Below are 24760 nucleotides of genomic sequence, written 5' to 3' on the forward strand. Positions count from 1 at the left end.
CTCCCCTCAATCTATAGGCTTTAAGCTGTGTCACAAAGAGTAATTAGTGCTTCATACATGGGGCTTCTATATTTGGAGGAAAGCCACTGAGTAACGACATTTTCAACCCTACCTCACCAGATAAGTGATCTGCTGCTTTTCAGGGGAGGCAGTGCTAGCATGTTTTATACAAACTTGTAACCACAGCTTAATGGTCACTGAACTTCATGGTTTCCTGAAGGTCATAAATGAACAATCAGATACAAAACCATAGAAGAAGAAAAGTCAACTGCTCTTTTTTCATTTACTTCCCTGAAATACAATTTCATTTAGGGAGTATTTAACTCTTCACTATGCATATGCTCATTTTATGGTTACATTGACAGCCATTAAAAGTAGGATATAGAATGATAAACTTGGATTACAGAGCTATAAATGCTCAATACAAAAAGGCTGGGTGAACCCTTAGTTAGCCCACTGTAAAACCAGTGTTACTCTGTTGTCTTTCCTGGATTTGAGTGCCACAACTGGAATTAAACATTGCACCTTGGGTTTGTATTATATCTTCTACATAGCATTTGAAATAGAAGAGAAAGACTTGCATATGACAAAGTGTGCTGTTAAGCAGCAGCTAGGTAAAACCTGTATTGATTAAAATGAGGAAAAAAATAATTTCAAAAGTTTGTTTTCACAGTCATCATTGTTCAATGCTCCTGTAAATAAAAATAAGAACACAGACATTATAAGCTTGGATAGAAGCACCAGGTAGTACAACTGCATTTAAATTAATCGCGTAACTGATATTGCGTAATCCATAATTACATTTTCATATCTATCTTGAGAAGTGCAAAAACAAAGGCCAAATACTTCAACGACAACCTGTTAAATACAATAGGTTTTAAAAGCAAATTTGCTTGCAATTCCAAACTCCTCATCTTTTGTAAGTTCCTGCTGATCTCTACTCAATGGCTTTATTGTTCGGGGATCAGAAAGTGAGGGCTTCAGCTCTACAATGCACAGTTTGTCACCCCGTGGATAAAAGAGCTCGAAACCAAAGGAGCAGGACATACTTCCATTTAACATATGCTCTGAAGAGTAGAGCACATGCTTGGAAGGGCTTGAAAGCCCTGAAATACCAACCAGTCACACCAGTTAACTTGGTAAGACCTCTGCACACCTGTGGGGTGCAAAAGGCCCCGGTGCTCATCACTCCGCATCAGGATTGAGTTCATCTTATCAAATGGGCCTTTGAGCATATTGTGAAGCAATTTACCAACTGAAAAAATCATAACGATTTTCCACTTCATTTACTTCAACAGTAGCTACGTAATGTCAATAGTTTTAAACATTTAATTAGACACACCACGTGTTTTATGCTCTACTAATTACATAAAATTGTGCTCAATAATTTTCTTCCCATTGAAACAAACTTTAAGCAGCTGTTAAAACACTAATTGGGCAAATGCTTCCATGCCGTGCATTTGACTTGGTGCCAAGCGCGTTCGCCCCGACGGTGAGCAGGGTTTTTCCAATGTCCATGATGGAACTGTAAACGCACGTCAATCTCTGCCACGCCACAGCGCCAAGAGTGAATTCCAAACATTTACTTTGGCCCTCACCTTTGAGAACTAACATAATATATAAAATGCAACAGTTCAGAAAGATGTTTAATTATACTGGGCTCTTAATTTTCTCCGCTTCCATTTTTACCTCCAAAGAGCAGCTAAATTTGACGCGGAGCTTGTCATTTACAATCCCCCATGAAATCAGCACTTTTTATTACATTGGAACTGCTTCGCAAATGTTATCTCACAGTATGGTCAAATGGAAACGAGCACTGAAACGTGTTGCTGAGCCTGGGACAGATGAGGCCCTCAGTGCTGCGATATTTTACAGATATATTGTTTCTATAATGTTTAAAACAAGTGTACATGAACCAGTTATCCATGCATAATGGCAAGGGATGGGAAACTTTTTTTTCCCCAGTTTTACATGAAAAGAGAATTCAGAAGTTTTCATTTGTTTTAGATATTTTTACAAAAGGGTAGATCTTACCATTGACAACTTTTTGGTGATCCCAATGGCAGTCCAGTCTGAACCTCTCAATTGGCTTCATATGGAGTGTTAACCCTGCATGTAACTCCATTAAAATCAGGTTCTCTTAATTAGTGACTAAGTCTGTACAGCTGCAGGCCTAATCCTGGTGTTCCTCTGAGGACAGAGGCCTAGCAGAGGGGACTGGGTTGCCAATACCAGGAACTGTCAGACAAAATTCCTTCCTCAGCAGTCTCCCAAGCCTGCCTACACCTCTCCAAACTGGGATTTTGCTCCTGACCGCGTCCTGATAATTCCAGACTCTGCTTCAGCATTGGTAGGCAGGGTTCCTAGAAGAGGAAACGCATTTACACCCCCCTCTACACCTATTATTTGAAATGAGACCATAGTGGAGCATATGTAAATAGTCTAAAAATGCAAAAGAAAACAGATTTTTCTCTAACGTATTTTGACATATGTCTAAACATGGACTCATGCTGGAGAAGTTCGTGGAGAGCTGTCTCCCTTGGAAGGGACCCCACGCTGGAAGAGTGTAAGGAATCCTCCTGCTGAGGAGGAAGGGGTGGCAGATACCACATGTGATGAACTGACTACAGCCCCCATTCACCATCCCCCAGCACTGCTGGGGGAGAGCAGGTAGAGAATTTAGGAGTGAAGTGAAGCTTGGGAAGAACAGAGGGGTGTGGGGGAGAAGTTCTTTAAGATTTAGTTTTCATTTCTCATTATCCCACTCTGACTGGTAATAAATTAACTTCCCCAAGTAAAGTCTGTTTTCCCTGTGACAGTAATTGATGAGTGATCTCTCCCTGTCCTTACCTCAACCCATGAGCTTTTTGTTATATTTTCTCTCTTGTGTTCAGCTGAGGAGGGGGAGTGATAGAGCAGCTTTCATGGGCAGCTGGTGTCCAGCCAGGGGTCAATCCACCACACTTACATTTTTAGTTAATATCAAGTCTTCCCAAACTATGTTAAATGTAGTTTTATGGGTTTTCGTCATTTCCACCAATTGGTGATCCAGCTGACAATTGGTATTCTAAAATACATTGCACCTGTGGATTTTCTTCTTTCATATATTCCATCTAGCGCAATTCCTTAATTACTGTTCACAAAATAATTGTTTCATTTGAAATAATTATAAATTTACTGTAAAGGCCATTTGTAAACCAACACTCCTGCATTCATTGAACCAAATCTTCAGTTTACAATCCCTTGGTTTTGTGAAGAATTAACTCTGAAAGGAAAATAAATCACACTGCTTTCCACTAAGATATGAAGCCTGCCAGCACTTGTGGGACTCTTTCCAAACACTTCTGGAAAATGAAGTGGGACACATCCTGGCTTCCTTTTCTAGTACCATTATCATCTACATCAGGTGCACTGTTTAATGTTTTAATTCTTTAATTTGCATGTTCTGAAGTTACGTACATCACTAAAAAGGGTTCAATTTTGACCCAGGTACCACTTCACTGAAAACTAAGAAATAGACCTGCTTAAGAAAACCCCCAAAAAACAAACAAACCCCAAACCAAAAAACCCACATAATAGATACTGAATTCCTATAGTTCACATGGACCTCACGCATTTGTACAAAGCGAACATACACTTTTTTTATTTTTAAGAAAAATAACTATATATTTTTAGTATCTGTGTATAAATTCAGACATATATCCTTTTTCTGTCCTGTTAACATTACACTGGAAACACTCTGCTGATGCAACAACAAAAGCTATACACATTCAAGAAACATTTCCTCAGTATAGAAGAGCATTTTGCCTGGTTTTTGGAGGTTCCCAGTGAGGCCTTTTTGTAGTCCATTTTCAGAGGCAGTATTATACCTATACAAAGTAGGTAAAGGAAGGTATAGCTGAGGCAGCAATATAAGCCAAATGATTTTCCTTCTTTCAGACAGGCCTTTCATCAAAGACACAGAGTGTAAATCCCTATCAATAAATTATACTGAAATGTAATACAAGAGCAAATGAAAGCTGTAATAAATGTACTTGTGGATATAATTTCAAGTGATCTTCATATACAAACAGGCCTATTTTTTCCTTGTAATCAAAATGTCATTCAATCTTAACATTAATTTCTTGAGCCCCAACAAAGAGTTCCCTTTCTGAGCTCTTCATTTCACAAATCAAAATACCACATCTATTATTTATTTTCCTTCTTTTCAGGATAAACCATCGCTATCCACAGGATAACTCTAGCAGGCTGATCTGGGAAAATGTCATCTGAACAAGCTGATCAGTGCCCAAGCACCTTTACTGCAGGACAAACAGTTATTGGTAGACCTTTGTTTGTGCTGTTACAGAAGAAAATTTAAGTTCTCTTTTCATAAACAAGTCAGGCAGTCTCCTACCTGTGTAACGGAGGTATTCTTCTACATCACATTTCTGATAAATACTTAAATGAGATGGGCATGAGCGCTTGCCATGGATTTGGAAATTTGAATTAATACATGGTAGCCATTGTGGGGGTTTTTCTGCTTTTGTGCGCAGTCGTTTGAAGTACTACCGGGATGATACACAGGCATGCTATGCAAGTCTAACATCAAAAGTTGTTTGTTTTAAAGGAGTATTAGATATGACTTCTATATTCATCACTACAAGAAAGTTACATATTCACAGTCAAATACATTAGAGAAGCTAGCACAAGGATTTTCAAATTTCTGCATGCATAAAAAGCTGTGAACATTCACTCATTTAAATGTTCTTCCAGAAAATATTAGTGGAAATTACTCTAGTGTGGCACAATTACACTGTACACTTGGTAGTCCCCTTTGTAGCCAGCCCCTACACAAGATGATGGACTGTAACTCACAGCAAGACTCTAGTACATCTTAGAATCATAGAACAGTCTGGGTTGAAAGGGACCTTAAAGCTCATCCAGTTCCAACCCCCTGCCATGGGCAGGGACACCTTCCACTAGACCACGTTGCTCAAAGTCCCACTCAAACTGGCCTTGAACACTGCCAGGGATGGAGCAGCCACAGCTTCTCTGGGCACTCTGTGCCAGCGCCTCACCACCCTCACAGTAAAGAACTTCATAATGTCTAATCTAAACCTCTCCTCTTTCAGTTTAAAGCCATCTCCCTTGTCCTATCACTACATGCCCTTGTAGAAAATCCCTTCCCAGATTTCTTGTAGGCTCCCTTTGGAAGGCTGCTGTAAGGTCTCCCTGGAGTCTTCTTTTTACCTGAAGATGTGTTTTAGATGGGACAACTTCCCAAGGTCCCTTTCAACTTGAACAGTTCTATGATGCCTGTAGAATACTGCTAAGTGGCCATAACCTTAGGATCTTTCACATAGAGCTCTTTTCCTAATTCTTCCCTTCTACTGCAGGATACTGCTGAACCCACCCTCCGCAGCCCAAACAACTCAATTATTTCCTTTTTTATGCACAATGCGCAGCACAGCAAGGGGCTACATGGTAATTTCCCCTTTCCAGCTTCCATATCTACTTCACAGAAAATTCGTTTACCAGCCACATTCTCATTCTTAGAAGTGTGTTTGTTTCAATAAAAATGACTTACAATTTTATGGCAGTTTAAGGCCAATGACCCCAATCCTATAAATCATTACAAATATTTTTTCTCATAGAATCCTATGTTGTTTTTTTCTCAGTAGCAGTGCAAGCATCTTACTATAAACAGTTACATTTCTGCCCACACTAAAAATTCTGTATTAAAAATACACTAAATGAGGGACAGATGTTTAAAACAGTGGACCTACAATGAAGTATTAAATATTGCTGGCACAGTGAGTCCTTTGGTACAGTTTAGTCTCTTTTTGCAATAGGCATGTTTTCACAGCTGTAAAAGCACAGAAATTACTGTCTTTGCTCCAATATTAATATAGAAATCAATGAAAAAATACACTGGACTGCTGAACAGATTAGACTATTGTTCATACATTCTATTACTGAAATAATTTGCTTTTATAAATTAATATTAAACTCAACCATTTTGAGGTTGTTCAAGAGGAATAGTGTCACTTTGAAAAGTACCTGGGTTACCTATGTAAAACCAAACAATTCCACTTTTGTCAAAAGAAAATTAAAAGCCTCATTGAGAAATCAAACCTGCCACTTTAATTTTATGCTCAGTGATGAACTCTGACCAACAGCTGCACAGAGCAGATGGACAATCTGGTAAGATACCACTCCAAACTTGTGCTGAGCACACAGTGCTAGGATTAAATCCCTTTTCACAGGTACAAGCAAAAGTCTTAGAGCTACAAAGAGCAAGAAGTGAGACAGGGCATGGAAGACTAGGTTCTATGGTGCAGTAGATGTTGATATTAATATCAAAATATTAATGATGCTAAGCATAACCATGAAGGGCAAAGAGATAACGCATACAACAGAATGATAATACTAAAATCTGCAGACCCTGATTTAGTTCCTGGGGGGAGGATAAACTTGGCAAATTTATAACCACAGTAGGACCTGCTCACCACTGTACATTAACCTGATGCCGTGCTCCCACAGGAGGAAGGGAAGAGCACGTGCCATGAGCACTTCATTTTGGATCTCCTACTATGTTAAAGGTTTAAAATTAAACATCACATGTTCACGCCACTGGCCAGATTTTGTCTCAGCTCCATTTACTTGAGCACTAAGCAAGCTGTGACCACCGTAATCCTGGTGAAGTGACGCCTACTTAATTTTGCAACCCATCTGGAATAATAATAGGTATAAGATGTCAGCAGCTCAATTTGTTTTAGTAGGTCCTACTTCAAATATCAATTAGGAACATTAATTCTGGTGACATTAAACTCTTTTACTACTCAAAGCAATATAGAAAGGAAATGTTACAAAAATCTGCATCTAGTGTTACACAAAGTGCGGAGGACTAGCTTGGGCCCTTGAGGGAACTGGTTAAGAAATGAATCAATTCAATGTGTAGGCATATAATAATCATAGTTCAAGGTCCTGATGGAGAAAGGATGAGATGCTGAGGAAAGACAAAGCTTGGTTAAAACTTCCAAAAATCCAAAACACAGTTTTAAAAGCTGGGGTGTAGGCAGGGAGGAAACAGAAGAAAGGGCAGAATAAGACAGGATACGGGCAAGGACTCAGCATGTTGACTAGCCTTTTTCAACAGGCAGGATGCTAATATATATGGTATTAAAAACAAAGCTCCTGCACAGTAAACAAATTCCTTGGACTGGAGACATTTTTTTATCAGGAGTTTGTATGCTACAAATATTTCTACGCTCTCCTTGAACCCCCTAAAAAAGCAAAACAAAAAACACACATACACACACAAAAAGAACCCCCCCAATACTGAAGATGGCAATGGCCCAAGTGAAACATTATTCTCATTCTCTAGAAACTCCCTTTATCTGTCTTGAGGTCTTTGTTAAGAAGGTCTAAACCAGCTGTGAACCCAGAGAATGAAGCTCAAACCCCATGACCTAAGTAATTCTTGCCGTGAAAGGATGCACACTGCAGTGCTGGGAGTCACTCAACACCCAGAGAACTGGTTGCAGTGGCAAGACCAGTGTCTGCAGGCATCAGCAGTCAAAGCCAGACCCACAAAGCCTGACCAACCTCACCACACTTCCCCCAAGCATGGGGTCCCAGTTGCACAAGTCTGGGGATGTAGAGGCATGAAACAGTAATGATGCCGCGGTGGTCAGCACAGCCCAGCATGTAAGAAAACAAAGACAGCCCTCACCCTTCTGGTTAGACAAAAAAATCCAAGACAGGGACTATAAAACATGGGGATGAAGGGGGAATGGGGGGAGTAAGAACAATCTTTGAGTAGAAAAAGGATAAATTCATTGAATAAATTATTTACTGGAATTACTCACTTAGCTTCAATTACAAGCTATCCATTCTATCCCCCATCTACATTAAATTATAATAAATTCTTCTATTGTAACTTGGCATTGTGCCTGCTGATTTACAATAGCTTATCTATTCGGAAAGGAAAAATCTGATGCTGTGCAACCTTCCACAGGATTTAGATGTGCGCACCTGGACATCCCCAAAACACGGTTCCTTTTTGAGAAACTCATTCCTTTCCTAAATTAGAGAGAAGAGAGTGAGTGTATTATATTTAAATTGCTACCAGATATTTGAACAACCTAAAAAAGGCCCAAGGTATCAGAATAATCCTAAAACAAAAACGCTGCTTTCCTGAAGAGTTTGGTATATACGTCCTGTACTGAATACCCAAACACAGATCGGAGAATATATATGTTCCCTCCATCCTTCAGACATCAGGTCTCTTTACCAAACAGATACTTTAGGATTCTTATGCATAAAAAATACCTTGTTCTACTTTACCAGATCATCTTTGACATTCATAAAGGGCTGTACTTGGAAATTAATCACATTAGGACACAGAAAAATTAAAAAAACTCCATGAAGGTTTTCTTTTTTATGTAACATACATAAATAAATTTGGTTTCCACAGCAACACAAAATGATTATTTGTTAGGAAACCCAATCTGTATTGGGACAAAATGAGGTTCAAACTAAAAAGCCCAGTTACACTGTAGAGAAAGCAAGGGAAGCATGCAACTAAGACAAATGTTTGCAAACATGAGAGCACTGCTCACCCAGTAAGGGGAAAACGATGTGTATTCTCTCCCTCACTCCTTACTGGAGTAGTACGGGGCTTTATTTTGCTAGTATCAACATGTTCTTATGTGCTAGAAGCACTTCTGTAATCCTGAAAACACGCTAGAGCTACTTCCATGTATTTTCATTGTTGATGTCTACTACTACTATTGAAGGGTAAGCATATACTTCAAAACTATAATTAACTTAGCTAGTTACCAGAGCCAGCATTATGTGACTAAGCCTGATGTATCTCTGTTCCTAACCTATCAAGAAAACAATTTATGGAATCTAATAAATTAAAAATGGATTGTCTCCAGCAACCATATATTTCACAATAAATGCATGATCTTTGATCACAACTGACTGTGCTATGTTCTAATTAATTTTTATACAGAACTTTGTTATTGCCCCTTAAATAGATTTTATACGCAAGACTAATCAGCTAGCATTTTCTGCTGTGCCTTTGTCTTTTCACCTTCCAGCCAAGTTAAAAATTCACAGAATTCTAGGATTTATGGCATAGCTTTCTACATATGTGCCATTTCAGTCTATAGAAGCACAGACCCGTATTTCTCCTTGCTTTCTTGACTCCAACAGGCATACAGTAGACATAAATACACCCAGATAGCTTAGGGACCTGCCTCCAGACTAGGTGACCATGGAAATTAATCCCTCTCCAGCTCTCAGTTCACCTTCTTCCCCAGTGAAAAGTAACAGAATTACTCACTCACTGTGTATCCCCTCCATGATCTTTTGAGACAGGAATAGAGCCATTTAATATTGCTGTTTGAAACAGCAGGGTAACTGGCATGGAGCAGTATTTTGACCCTATTTCTGCTTGGCTGTGGTTGCTCTCTTACATGACCAGGTATCAATGACCAGCAGCCTTGGAAAAAAGTTTACAAGCATAGCACAAAATCTCATATACAGACTGCATAGTCTATGCACAGGTTATTTTATATATCTGATACACAGATTCTGGCATCAGATTTAGGTAAGTATGGGGTAGAAGGCATCAGTCTGGGGGGAAAAGTAAAGGAGGAATGAGAAAGTTGGACACTGACACTACTTCTTGCTTTGCTACAAGAGCTAAATTTTGTTCACACGCGGGCCTAACATGTAATTAAAATTTTAATTGACTGCAAAGAAAAATAACTCTACCATCATGACTAAATCTTTTTCTATCTTTATGCATTCATATAGAAAAGTCTAAGCCTTTTTGCATGTCTTCAAATAGCATCATAATTGTTCTTGCCTACAAGTAATGAACTATTCCTGTCTACCTACCATTAATCTCTGAAGTGCAGCACAATGCAAACACTTGATCTATGAAAGATGTTCTAGTATATTTTATATACACAGATAAATGCTTTGTAAAGAAAAGAAAATGTACTTGAGGAAATGGAAAAAACATCCCATAAATTCCAGTGAGAAGGAAAACAGCAAATTTAGACTCAGCATCAGGCATCGCTTCACAGCACAAAATTCTTGTTGCATACCACGCAGTCTAGCGACACCAGTAAAGTTGACAATATATCCCTTTAAGAAAAGGTCAGAAAAGTGTCTCTCCGGAGTGGTTTAAGTATATCAGGATCCTGCCTTGGGATACAGCCAGCCCTTGGAGATCGATCTCAGCATTCTTCTATGACGCTGTAAGAATTAGGTTTATGGGGATTTAAAAAACAGATATTTAAAAAACATGCTTTGTTCTATGGAGGAACTCTGATGAGAGGCATTCTTACTCTTTGATACTGTCTTCCTATGGATTGATATTACAATGCATAAGTAAGAATATGCAGAAATTCAATAAACCTTTTGGAATATGGGGTGGAGTTTTGTTTGGGTTTTTTTTTTTTTTTTTTTTATGTACAGACCATACAACAACTTTTATGTTAAATGCTCAAAAATTAAAATAAATTCTGTAATACAGACAGGAAGTCGATGCAGTGGGAACCAAATGGTAGTAACAGGACCCAGGTGGTTGGAGTGCGTACAAAAAACCATATAGATGGCCATGTACGGCACAAATTGGAGCCTGGAGATGATTATAACTGGAACCTTCCAAAAGAATGTCTGTAAACTGTTAACTGTATCAGTGCAAGCATCTTGGTATCTCACAACTGAGGAACAGTTGGTGAGGGGAAAGTATATAATTTACTTAGCTAATACAACCAGATGTGTTTATGCTTAAACTACCATATTAAGGAATGAATTGGTAGAGGGCATTATGTGCATATAATTTTAAATTTGGAGTAGGATGAGACCTGAGCATAACAGCAGTGATTCTTTTCCTGAGTCACGATGGAATTTGCTTTAAATCTGAGTGGAGAACAGACAGGACAGCCATGCTACTTCTAAAGTCACGGGACAAAATCATTTGTTGAGTATAATTAACAACACTAAGTGGAATCAAAGGAAGCCTGTTCAGTACATAAGCTAGTATGGCAAATACAGTTAAGCTTTACTAATACAGTCTGGGTCACTGAAATACCTTCATTTACTTATCTACCTCTCTATTTATTCCAAGGCAGAGGACTAACATCCGTGTACAAAAGAAGTCACGTAGAAAGCACATCTAACTGATGAAAAAAGCTCTCTTGGATGAAAAATAAATACTTTTAAGAGAAAGAATATCTACAGTATGGTACAAAATGGTAACAGCTAGCCAAGAGAGTCAAAAAGGTTTTCTGGCATTGCATATATAAGGTTAACACCCTGGACAAATGTAAGGAGACTTCATAAGCCCTGACTAGCCCCACTGACAGGGAAGTAAAAGCCCATGCCCAGGACTTCGTAGATTTGCATTTTATAAAGCTGTCCAGCAAAATGTGACACAAGGAAGTGTATTGGTTTTAATACTCTTCTGCCACTGTAGAAAGATTAAGAACGTGCACACCATTTTTCTTGCTGCATTTAATAAAGCAATAGAGTTTGCTTGGCCCCTCTGGGATTCTGTGATAGCTGAGATGTGTTTTTGAGCGTGTTTTTTTTAGGAGGAGGGAGCAATTCTTTGGCAGAGGAGGGATGGAGAGAGGGAAGACATTGCTGCTGTGTATCACAGTCCAGTCTGAAATGTCTAGAAACACTTTATATGTATATGTCCATGTTGTTCACTGATGAAAAATCATTTTGGCATCAGCAACTTAGTGTAGCTATCCTACTAAAGAACAGTGAATCAAAACCTGAACTTGCAAAAGTCCCAAGTAATGTGGAGGTTTCAACTTACTCAAATCTCTGCTGTCAAAAGAAAAAGAAATTATTTTAGATAATTTCTAAATTATCTAAATATCTAAATTCTGTTTAGATGACACATTATTCCAAGAACAAAAAAGATTCAAAGTACATATCATTAACTGTGTATAGTTTTGGGAGTCACTGCTTTCCATTGTATGACCATTCATCTGGGTATTTGTCACTGTTTGCTAATCTTTTGTATCCCCCCCCCCCTTTTTATTTTTAATGAGAAGCAAAGCCTTCGTGGCATATAACAGACATAAATAAAAAAAATGGAAAGGAAAAGTGAGGAAGCAATCAGAAATCTGTAAAACTATACAGAATGTAAACTAGCAAAGAGCCAAGACTCTGAATGTTAAAAGCAAATGGAAGCAAAAGTCACTGCCTCCAAGATGGTAATAATGTAAAGATCAAAAACCAGAGCCAACGCCATCAGGTTGACCTATAATTTAAAGGCTGAATGTAGAAGATCCCCCTCACTGCCACCCTTTTTTAAATTAGAATGTTAAAAATACGAAATGTCAAACTTCTGCAAAACAGAAGAACAAAGATGAAGTAAATTCATAAAGCACAAAATAAATCAATACTGTGAATAAACAACATAAGTTTGGTGCCAGTAACCCAGCTGATACATTTTCTGATGGCAAACAGCCTGAAAGAGGTGGCTGGCCTTTGCCAGAGTAAGAGAATAGATCTAAGTAAATTTCATGTGAAAAATATATGAAAAACATCTGCTAAGGACACAAATGTTTTGTTGACTGATGTCAACCACAGGAAAGCTTCCAGTATATCAGCTCTGGGCTTGCCAGCAGGTGTTACTACAATTATTCAGAACAATTAAAGGTGGCATTTCCAAAAGCATAGAGACCAAAAGTATGGAGGGCCAATAAATAAGGCAATCATGATACTGTTCAACAACTGAAATGTACATATATCTCATAAATCTTCTGAGGACCTGTGCAGCAAAGTACCTCAAAGCCAGCCACCATGGCCTCAAATTTTACCAGTTGTACCCATGTGAAATAATACCCTGATCCATGACCGATGCTACTGAAATCCCTGAAATGACCTGATTGCTAAGATACCTCCTTTACTACGGAGTAGAATTTCACCTTGACAAATAGAAATATAACCTAGAGAGAATACACCAGATAGTATTTGCAGATAGCAAGTGTTTTCAATACAAATGGACTTTCACTAATGTTGAAATTTATTACTGGGTTAACTAATTTGATTAGTCTCATTACACTATTTCATTTCTCTTTTCCTTCGCAGAAGATTTCCCGTATTTATGTTATTTCACTGTGGCTATGCTCCAGCTTATAAGAAGGCATAAAACTCAGCTCTAATGTTTAGATGTCAGGTTTCTCAGTATACTTTAAGTTTGACTATATGTACTATATTCTCCGCCTGGGCGCACATGCTAGCATTAATTTGTAGATCAACACCAAACACAGCATCAATCTACTTATGCCTAAAATCTCCCCTTTCTTCCCATTAATGAACTGCATCATTCACACCCAACAACATCAGGAATTTTTAGGGAATGTTCTCAAAATTATATCCACCTCATGATACGCTCTCCAGTCTGACTGAAACTGCATTCTTAATTCAGTCATCATTCAAAAGAAATTGGGACTTGTATTTTTTAAGCCATTCATCTTTCTAACTACATTGATAAGAAGAAGTCTATGAAAAAAACTAGATTGGACATGAGATGACTTGCATAATTTTGAACCGTTAAATTACTGGTCACAGAAATCAACTTCCTCACACTGAATTGCAGTCATGACCTTGCATCCCTTGAGTTGCTGTCTTGCTGCTAGAATTTTTCCTGCTGACTTCAGTGGACTCTTACAGCAAAAGCAAAACCCTCTGTCATTTTCATCATGCCGTGCATTTCACGGAAAACCTGAACTGAAAAGAGATAGCAACTTTTAATTCATTTGAGTTCATCTGCCCTAAGACAAGCATGCCTGGTTATTTTGATGTTATATTATGAAGACATAATCTAAATACCTGTCCTCAGGACCAAGAGTTAACCCTCCTTCCCAGGCACATTCTACAAAGTACTGACTGACTTAATGCAGATGGAGTAACCACACTGCAGTTCATTTTTCTTTTTTATAATTAATTTTCAATTGTTCATACGCTTACAGCTGAAAGTTAATTACATGCTCAAGTCACTTACTCTGAGATTAAATGGCCCCAATTCCTTGTACGCCCAGAATAAGTTAACACACTCGCAGCTCTCATCTTAAAAACATGCACGTTGCTATTTCCCTACAGGAAAGAAGCATTAACAGAGACTTTGAAAATCTTCTTAGGATGCAAATTGCTATTTAAGTGGTAGATACTACTTTATTTTAAAGAGCTCTAAGGGTGGAAAAAGTTAAAATGCTGCTAACTGGCAGAAATACTCAAAACCTCCATGACAGAAATAAGACCTGGTAGTGCAAGTATAAGATGAAAAGTGGTTTGGCAGAAGGGACACAATGAAATTTGTATTTGTCTCACAATGACTCCAAAGTACATTTTCTTGAGCTACATGTTTAAAACAAATACACCCAATAAGAAAACTAGTTGTTCTTCTAACAGCCCACTTTACAAACCACACCTGACACCTGACCTGAAGCTACACTGCATGCTCTCTGGCTCACATTAGAAAACAATTAACAATTTTATTGACAATCAACAAACCAGAATAGAATACAGCTCATTTTCTCATACTGCTATAGAGCCAATAAAAGTAAAAAGTCATCAGCATTTATTTTTGAACTAAGGAAAGCAGATATATCTTGGAAGAGAGACAGATTTTGGATCTCTGGAGAAGGATGACAGCATTTGTACAGTCATTTTCTGACCATATATGCACTTTACAAACAATTCCCCTATCCCACAGCATCTTAGCATGGCTTGTTCAGAACTGGAAAAGTGACTGCATTTTAAATAGCATCCCTTTTGAGCCACATCCACTGGGTATGTGATTTCCTTCCCTCAAACCATTGAAAATGGCTGCAGAAAAACTCTTTGCCTCATGACAGATGCACAGCTGCTCTCAGCTGATTAGGAAATAGAGTTAATACCTGCCATGCAATGCCTACACTATTACAATGAAATAAGAAACATCTTTGTTCTAACTAGGTATATATTAAAGCAAAAAGCATGTACCATATATGTGCTTCCTCATCTTTTCAGGAAGTAAAGCAGGATGGTCTGAGAGAAAACGACCCAGCTAGCCCACACTGCTGCTGCTGACTGCTTTGGCACTGCTTTTGAAGGGACAGGCTCTGAAGCCAAAGCAGCATGGCTGGGGAGCTCGGAGACACATGAAAGAAAAGCCCTGAAAGCCCCTCTGAACAAAAAGGAAAGGGACACCTGGTTTAAACTTGACTTAAAAGACTGGCTGAGACAAGGCAGGCCAGAGCAATCACAAGAAGGTTAACCACGACACCCTTACAAATTCATTCCATTATCCTACTGAGAAAAAGATAAAAGCTAGCCTCAAACCCAGGGTGACCCTGTGCACCATGTAGGGAGGAGACAAGCACTGTGAAGCAGAAATAGAGGGGAACATAAGCTGGTACCTACCTGGCCTGCTTTTACTGGCAAAAGATAACTAAAAGCCATGCATCTACTAAAGAAACCAGAACTACTATGCTACACATACATCAAACATATTAGACATGCACTGTTCAGCACAAAGAGCAAAGAATTATCTCAAGTGGAAAACATCCCCAGTGAAGGGCACAGCACAGCATCTCACATCATAAACTCACCTCTGAAGGCACCAGAAGCCCCTGGGCAGCTGCTGCCTAACCCCCAGAACTGCAAAGGGCTGCCCACCAATCACACCAGCTGTGAGCCAGTCTCCAAATTCAGTGGCCACGACAAGTGTGCTGGCAGAAGTGGTTTCTTCCAAGCCAAGGCAACAATGGGCCTCTGGGTGAAGGCTGAGCAACCCACCTCCAGGACAAACTGGGCCAGGTTTCAGTGCGCTTGCCCCTGTTAAATACTCTCACAAGGAGGAAGAGTATTATAACACACACAGAGAAAAAATTAATTACCAAGACAAAGGGTTGCAAACTCCATCATTCACAGGTCCCACATTAATGATTAGCTAACCAAACTAGCCGCCCAGTTGGTAATTTGATTCATTGGAAAGGAAAAGGCACTCTACGGACCTTGACAGGTTTTAGCAGAACTGCGCGTCCCAGGTCATCCTGCTTCCCCCTGCCTACACCATCTCATTGTCAAGCTCAATTTGCTAGCAAGGTCCTGACAATAAACACAAGATACATTTCAAGGTTAGTAGGCAAAACTCTTGATGGATGTCATGATAAGCCATTGTAGTGATAAAGTAAAGGAGATGCAGGGGTGGAAAGCATTGGGTTTTTTGTTTTGTTTAACAAATGGCACAACCTTATTCAATTACCACCCTTCATTTACCTTACCTTGATCAGCAATACTTCATATGTACCTATGACTACTAAAAGTAAGCAGAAAAACATTCCTGGGAACTTGAAGGATATTATTTATGGCTTAGAGGGAGAAATGAATGGTCTGCTAACCTGTCTAGATACTGATATGTAATTTTCCAAGTCAAAGCACTGGGACAATGTGCTTGTTAATTAAAAATCACACTTTACACTTACGCTTTCTGAGGTGGGATGAAATACAGTAAATAACTACGATTCACTGGCGTTTTTTAATTTTTATAGAAACTGTGGTCCCACTTCAGTGCCCTTGGCACATAGCGCAAAGTCTAAGTAAAGGGTATGTTGACCTTAAGAGAGAAATATCAAACATATGGCCTGTGGGCAAAGTAACAATGTGGGTCACAAAGGCTTAAGAAAAATCAGAATATTTGTCTTCTGCTGTGAGAAACAGCCATTTTGACATCAAAAGCAACAGGCTGAACTTTTAATTTGTGTTTTAGAACACAAGAGTAGTTGCCTGGTTCTTCCTCTGCATGGTCAGTGAAGCACACTCATTTTGTTGGGGTCATCCATCGTAAAATCTGTCCGTATCAGCCAATATGGAAGACAGCTTCTAAACTAAAAAGCACATTAGAAGCTCAGGCACTTTTCCCAAACCCTTCTTTCTGTAGGTGTTTTGTGCATTTATAAATCCAAAGGTACAAGAATGACAATCTAGATCAGATTTCAAGATCTGTCTGGGGCTACCAGTACTCAACTGGTAGTAATTTAACTCCAAACCACAGAAAAGGGTTAGCAATGACCATATTTTTTTTTAATACAAATATTAAACCCTACAAAGAAATTAGAATCAGCAGTAAACAGAAAAAGAAAACCAACCCTTTTTTTAAACAGCATGAGAACTTGAGTATTCTTTATGCTCTCAGTACTCATATATCAATCACATCATAGGCTAAGATAAACTTGAAAGAACTGTTCATACTGCAAATGCTTTTTCTAAACCAGCATTAATAAGAGACCACGTGTAATTCTCTGCATTCTTGGTCTGTCTAAACGAGCGCTGGTTAAGTGTATGTCTTGCTCAAGTAAGACCAGACTTCCTGTGGAGGGCGGAAAAAGATAAAGGTCAGTGATCAAGGGATTCAGTGCCCACAAATACAGTCTTCTGTAAACACATGTTGTTGAATGTGCACCTGCTCTCAGGGTAAGCAGCACTTCCCTCGGACAGTTAATACTCTCATAGTATATATATATATACATAACATTGTTCCTGTAACCACTTTGCCTAAAATTTTCTCACCCACGGAGGAAATTCACTGATCAGAAGCACTTAGTAGGGATTTGCAAATACAAATAAAACTGCAAAATCCAATACACGCTACCAATTCCAGGAGTAAATTCCAGTGCCAGTTCAGGTTTTAAATATCGATGGCATCGTGCCAATAACACTGCTATATGGTACACCTGCAGAAGGGTTCAAAAGTTCTGATTAGGAAGGTTTTCAGCTTAGGAAAAGAATATGCTCAGTTGTAGAAAAGGCAAAATCTCTTCCAGGGGAGACAGAAGCCAAACAGGAGCTGTCCTGAATATAGAAAAAGCACTTACTCCAAAACATAAATGGTTTTCTTTGGTCACCTAAGTGAATTCTTGCTTTTTTAATTTGCTCTTGAATTCATCACAAAACCTGAAGATCTCCCAGAGTCACCTTTATCGAGCTACGGCAATGAAAAGATGCAGGTGCCACTCTTCTGACACTAAAAAACTATCACAACTGAGGTGACACTGGCATAGAAAGTAAATTTATGTCAATTTTCCATCTCTGAATAGTAGCACAGCTTTATTTTTTTTAAAGAGCATAACAAAGTAGAGGAAACCAACTCAAAGACTGAAATAAATACGGAAATGTGTAATACCAGGAAACAAGACGAAGTCTGAATGGGTCATGGCCAAGAAATCTGATAGAAAGGAGTATTTTTTAAAAAGAGATATTTTACTCTTAAGTCTCTTGAAGCCAAGATATTTCAAAAAATATACTCAAAAATCACAGAGGGAGAGAATATTATTCCAGAATACTTAATAGCCTGCTCTGAATTACAGAATTTATGCCCAAAAGATAGTATTTTTTAAAAGAGATAAACATGTTAGAAGAGTCACTCACAACAGATCCAGGTTTGAGACCCCAGCACAGTAAGCATCTTGGCATATGTACTAAGAGAAATAGGTTTGGATGGAGAGGCTTGAGAAACTCAGTACTTCATAGGGTACTGTGGGAAGTGCTCAGCCACAGTATGGGAAATAAGGGCCCACATCCCTGACATGAATCAAGCAAACCCATGAGATTAAATGTGAATTCTTCATAACCCACATATGTGCTCTCTCCATGAGGTATTAGCTATTTAACATGATGTTCTTTGTAGTTCTGGTTGTGCCTAGAAACTCATTCCCAGACCCAAGACAGCTTTCCCAATTAAAATTTCTTCAAAATTGATGCCTTAGAAGCTAAGCTCCCACAGTGGCATACCACCACTGGAAATAACATCAGAAATCATGCTCAGCCCTCTCCCCACTCCGATAAATCGCTGAAATCCCCACAGATTACCTAACATTTTTTTGTGCAGCATACCTTGTGTAAGGACTCCAACAGGCAACCTTCAACCAAGACATGCATCTATTTCTATGAGGTTACCTTTACATACTTTCTTTTAAAAAAAAAAATCTATTTCTCCTTTGATTACTTTTTGGGTTTTCTGGGCCACACCATAATCTCATTTCCCTCATGAATGCAGAGCATGTATGACACTCTTGTAATCAACCTGATTACTCACTTCTGATGGTGACTCCTCAGATGGAACATGAGAGTAAGCCAAACAGCAAGCAAACACAACATGAAAGCAAACGTCCCAGTTTACACCATTCCTGGAAATGCAGCTGCTAAAACTCAAATTATACAATGAACTGCATGCTCCAGAATGACTAAGAGAAGGGGTAGGCTGGCTTTTGACATTCAAAACACCAAAGATAACCCACATCCAACCCCACACACAGCCATGGTCATGAAGAGATAGAGCCATGCCCACTAACGTATTTCTATGTCTTTGTTCCTGCTCCAATTTTAAGAGGGAGAAGGGAGCATCATAAAAAAAGTTATTCCTACTGTACTTCCCTGTGGAGCCTTCCTAGCCACCAGCTTTATAAAGCCTCTGGAAGACAACTTCAGCCAGCTCAGCCTGGGAGTTCATCCCTTCCTGACAGCCCTCCCAGGCATTTTCACAATAGTCAGAACTCCCCAACATTAACCCCTGCAACACCTAATGCTGCTACAATTCCTACAGACACAAGCACTAAAGAGGCAGTGTGTGACTTTTCTCACCCCGGCCCCAGCAGGTAATTGGAGTTTCCATGGATAATCCCAGCAATCAGAGAGAAAATCTCTGCCTCTAACATGACCCATTAGCACAGAGTTCACCGATCAGTAGGTTAACATGCCATTAAAGCATCTCTCTATGGGGCTTAGGAAGGGTCAAGAAAACTCCATCACAAAGAACAAAAATATCTAAGGAGCTCATATGCTGTTATACCAAGATCTTCATCAACAGGTCAGATTCAGCCCAGAGGCTATTCTCTTCCCTGTGGCGAGACCAGCAATATCTGCAATCCTGACATTACACTCCACAGCTTCCTTTGAGTATCAATTAAATATTTAAAATAGAAAATGTTTTACTAAGTTATATGTGAAAGCAAATAACCTACCTCATTATAAGGTCAGATGGATACCATTCTGCAACAAATACTTCCCCACACTGTACGCATGTGCAGTTTACAGTCCCTGGTTATAAATGAGAGACCTTTTTTTTACCCATTACCAACAGGTAAGCCACTTTAGCACAGGGTAATATATATGCAGAGGCAGCTACTGAAGAACAGTTTATGCTCTGTAAGGACCACGCTGGTTTGCCAAAGGTAAATCACATGTATGCCTACAGCAGTAAAAGGCACAACAGTGCAATACAGTAATAGTAAAAACTGACAAGGCTGTGATCAACTAGGGATGTGCAGTGACAACAATGAAACTCTGAGAATTTAGACTAATGCCAGCAATCTACCATGCAAAGTCCCTTTTCAACAACTCACTTCTTGGCCAAGATACCAGACAAAAGAACATCCATATCACCTTCTAGCAGAAGCTCAGATAAATTTGAGTAAGGAAGAAGGAAAAAATAGGAGGTGTCACTTTATCATTTATTGATAAACTTCAAATAGATGTAACAGTGCTATCTGTCCATAAAATACACTGGTTATAAGGCAGCTGATTCATTGTTTTATTTTATTTTTTTTCTCGTCTCAATGCCCATGTACTCAAATAGCTCCATAATGAGAGAATTTCCCAGCAGATTAGGTTTATTAGTGTTAATTGTCCATATAATGTACATTTCTGTCTCACCTGTTGCATTTCTCAAAGTAGTTTCTTTATGTTTCTTGTGTTTGTCATAACCAGGGTTCTAACTGAAATGTGGAATATATAATACACATAGGAAATTATGATCACCATGATCTTTAAATATATACAAGTTTTTCTGCAGTTTCTCAATATAGATTGCTTTTCTTATCTGGAAACCACCACTGTTCTCCTTTACTTCTAAGTCTTAAACCATGCATGCAAAATGTTGGTGTTAACAAGTAAAGTTCAGGATCTAATGTGAGCCCTATCTTGAATTTCCTTTTATTTGTTAGTTTGAGTCTCAAGCTTAAAGTTATTTTAACACACTTTTGTTTTCAACACATACTCAGTATGTGTCTAACACCCTCTGGAGTTGCAAGCCACCCTCCCACTCACCCCCAAAAATCTTCAACCAGTGCCAAAGTCTATATTTTCTTAACTTAAAGAAGTAATTCCAGGGCTGTCAACTGATAAATTTCATTCAGGGAAACGCTGTGTTCTTTAAGCAACACATTAATCTTCTCTGAGCTAACCACAGTAAACATCAATGTTGAACTGTACAGATTTCACATGTTGCTGCCAGGAGAGAGTTTTAGAAGAATTATCCCCTTTTTAGGTAACCTGGCTTTTAAAATTACACCCTAGAATATGCAAACAAAGAAGACTAATGAACTCAGCAGCCTGTACGCACTGAGGAGGCTGTTGAAAAAGATACTGTGAGTAATGGAAAAAGGTTCATTTTTCAAAAGCTGTGGGGAGCTGCCTGTGTGAAGGTAGGTGAGGGAGAATCTCTTTCACTTTGGTTATAACAGCTTGCTGTAAACAATCATTTCCCTTCTGTTATCAGGCAATATCCTGCAGGGGTGTGTGTTCTATGTCACCTTGAACAATTCACGAAGGAGGGAGAATTTTTCTCTCCTAATAACCCATTTCCCTCCCCGTCTTTTTCTTTAATTTATTTTTTACATCGAGGCATGCAAGAAAATACACCAAGTACTGTCCTGGTCCTCACAGAAAAGCAGAGTCTTGACCTGATGGCTAATATACCAGCAGACAGAAGTTTGTGCCTAATTTCTTTCTTGTTTTCCACTACTAAAAGCAGTATATATAGGACAGCAGGCTTGCCATGCAAGTACATCCATCTATACATCAAGAAGCAGATGCTTTAAGCCACAACCTAGACATTACTAAGATTTTAAATGGCCCACACTACTTTCAGTAGTGGAAGTAGACTGCGTGTATTTCTTACTCTGATGCCAACTGACCTTTTCAAGCATGCTGCTAAATGAAGAAACCACCTGATATTCCTCTGTAACTGTATACAAAATCCCTGCACACAGAACATCCTTACACAGCAGACAGCACTACGCCTCAGTCACAACATGCACCAAGCTCTTGATGCAAGGCCTTCGAAGGGCAGTGAGCTGGCTGGGATGCTGGAGGTAAAAGTGACACTAAATCAATTACGTACCCTCAAATGTCTTGTTTTAAATCTGTTACTTCCACCTGGTCCTAAGGCGAAGAGGACTGCTATGATTCACCAAGAGAAGATTAAACTTGACAAGCAGTATTTGCTTAATGTTGCTTAAATAACAGAAACCTGAAATAAAAGTGCCCTCAGCTCAGCCAAGATTTCTCTCGCACTCCCTCCCTGCCTCTCTTTTCAGGACTGCTACGCAGTGATCTATAAATATCGGCCCCAGCACTTGCTCAGTGCTTTCCTTGCCGATGGCACAGGTTGGTGTTACTGTACACCGCGGCATGGCTCAGATGAAGTTCTCAGCTGCTCAGACAAAGCCATGGACTGGCTCCCCACCCCGCCTGCCTGGAAATACCATGCTGCTGCCAGCTCTACAGATGCTGTGGGCCTTTCCTGCAGGCCCAGATCAGGCACAGAAGGGTAATTATGAGGCTCATCTGAGAACAAAAAAATTAAAATAATAAAGAAATAATACAGCTTTCTGCAAGCAGGTGGAAAAATGGGGGAGGGGGAAGGAGGACGAAGCATTTTGTTTCAGCCCCCTTTACAGTGCGTATCTACATAAGTCTAGCTATGATTTTGGAATTTAATTCCCAAATAATGTGGATATCAAAAAAATCTGCACAAAAATTTTCTATAAAACAGGGTCTCCAAATTAAAGAACATGCGTGTTTGTCACAGAATTCACGCAAAAGCATTAAGACCACACGGGTAATCCACAGTGCAATGAAAAATGCACATTAATGTCACCCCTCAAAACTTCTGTCTGTAGCTAGGTATTTGGTGCCCAAACTCATATTTAAGAATTATTTACAGCATGATAGCAAGTGTGAGACATCACTGGGGGCAGGAATCCACAATCCTGCCCTGAAATAAATACAAGTTTCAAAGTTCAAAATCCATCCACAGGGATGCAGGATCAGCATCCCTGTGAACTCGTTGACAAACTGTGCTGTTAGGAGATGGGTGCCTTGAAGCAGAAAACTGAGGGAAATTGAAAAGAAGATGGCAACACCAGCACAAACAACTCTGTCTTTGATGCACGCCTTCAGTGCACACTGTGAGAAAGGCACCACAAATGAAGAGAAACATCTTGATTTCAAGCAAAACATTAGATGGCATAACTGGAAGTTTTTATCCAAGTAAAACATAAAACGTATCATAACTGTATTAACACTAAGAGCTACAGGAGTTTGGTTTATCTTACAACTGGTGTCTTTTTAAGGTAGCTTATGACCATAAAAGTTCCTTGCCCTCTGCACTTCCCTCAGAACATTGTATCTACCAAAAAAATAATTCTGTTCCAAGGCTTACAGGACCATCAAGCTTGTGTGATTAAGACAATCCAGTTCCTGCAGCCACTGACATAGTCTGGCATAATCCAGTGGCTAGCATCCCTGCAAACCTTTGAGGTTACCACCCAGGTCATGGCAAACGCTTACCCACCCATTTGCAGCTCAGTCCAGTGAAGAACTTCTAATAGCGAGTTTGGGACAAAACAGGAATTTCATCTCCTGCATCGATTGAAAGACATGTTAACTTTTATGCTTTACTTTCACTACTTACATCAACAACAGCTTTTGGAAGTGCTCCTAGTACCTTGGTTCACAGAATTAAGGCTCTCCTTTCATATGATTTATTTATTTTTATTGCACAGCTTGAAAAATTAACTTTATCATTAGTAATACATGAGTACGAAGTTGACTTTGGTTAAATGGACACTGTTTATAAAACCTTGGTTTAGAAGCTTGTCATTGATGGCAGAGAAACCCTTTGTCTTTAAATGAAAATACATTTTGATGACATGGGTAATTGCTAAGCCTTGGTGAACTGCCAGATGCAAAGCCTTCCAACTAATTTGCTCATTACAAGTTTCTCAGTCATAAAACTCCTGCACATAACTCTTATCCTCAGTGATGTACATGACAGTTTCATAATATCATTCCATCAAACTTCTAAACTGCCACAAATAAACCCTTGAATAACTAGAAACCAGAGTGTTTTAATAAAACTGAGCAAGCAATTGAAGTATTTCTCATAGCTTTATGTGTTGTATAATGTCAAGACCTATTATTGGACATCTATATTTATTAAATACAGAATTATCTTAGATTTTTTAAAATTATATAATTTTAACAAAACATGCATATTTCTCTACTTCTATCAGTATGCAGCATCACTTTACCATACCAATCACTACCATGCCACGCAAAAACAAAAGGAGACACGTAAACAACAGTGAGAGCAGGATAGCACAAATACTGTTGATAGTGGCAGCTTGTTTTCTAACAACACACTTATTTGGCATTGCACATACAGGTGATGAAGCACACAAAACCAGCATCTCTGACACCAAATGATACAAGGGCAGTGAGCAGGCAAAAATGAGAGTATAGCATGCTGGAAAAGTCTGGCAGCACTGAGAGCACAAGGGCAAAGGAGGAACAACAGCATTAGCCAAATATTCAATTAAAACAAATTAAATCCTGATTTTTTAACAATGTCAGTAGAACCTCTTGAAATTCACAGGCAGAATAAAATGGCTTCTTAGATCTCATC

At 39.0% G+C, this 24760-nt stretch overlaps 1 protein-coding gene across 3 annotated transcripts in view; it reads right to left on the bottom strand.

Annotated features, from left to right (window-relative positions):
- The window catches only part of BMPR1B (bone morphogenetic protein receptor type 1B), a 191160-nt gene that overhangs the window by 93621 nt on the left and 72779 nt on the right, over nt 1-24760 (bottom strand). The window contains exon 1 of one of the 3 annotated variants that reach the window (XM_061360954.1): nt 15624-16094. The exons of 1 other annotated variant lie outside the window; for it this stretch is intronic. Coding sequence is in view for 1 of the 2 variants with exons in the window: in XM_061360952.1 (XP_061216936.1) it covers nt 2035-2095 (61 nt within the window). In the remaining variant the exon portion in view is untranslated. Of the gene's footprint in view, nt 1-2034; nt 2102-15623; nt 16095-24760 lie in introns of those variants that run through there. One more of the 3 variants, XM_061360952.1, reaches the window with a different exon arrangement.

The sequence above is a fragment of the Neopsephotus bourkii genome, unplaced genomic scaffold (assembly GCF_033783945.1).
Source record: "Neopsephotus bourkii isolate Nb327-2 ecotype Australia unplaced genomic scaffold, CSIRO-AGI_Nbou_v1 NB_1037, whole genome shotgun sequence".
Classification (NCBI taxonomy): domain Eukaryota; kingdom Metazoa; phylum Chordata; class Aves; order Psittaciformes; family Psittacidae; genus Neopsephotus; species Neopsephotus bourkii.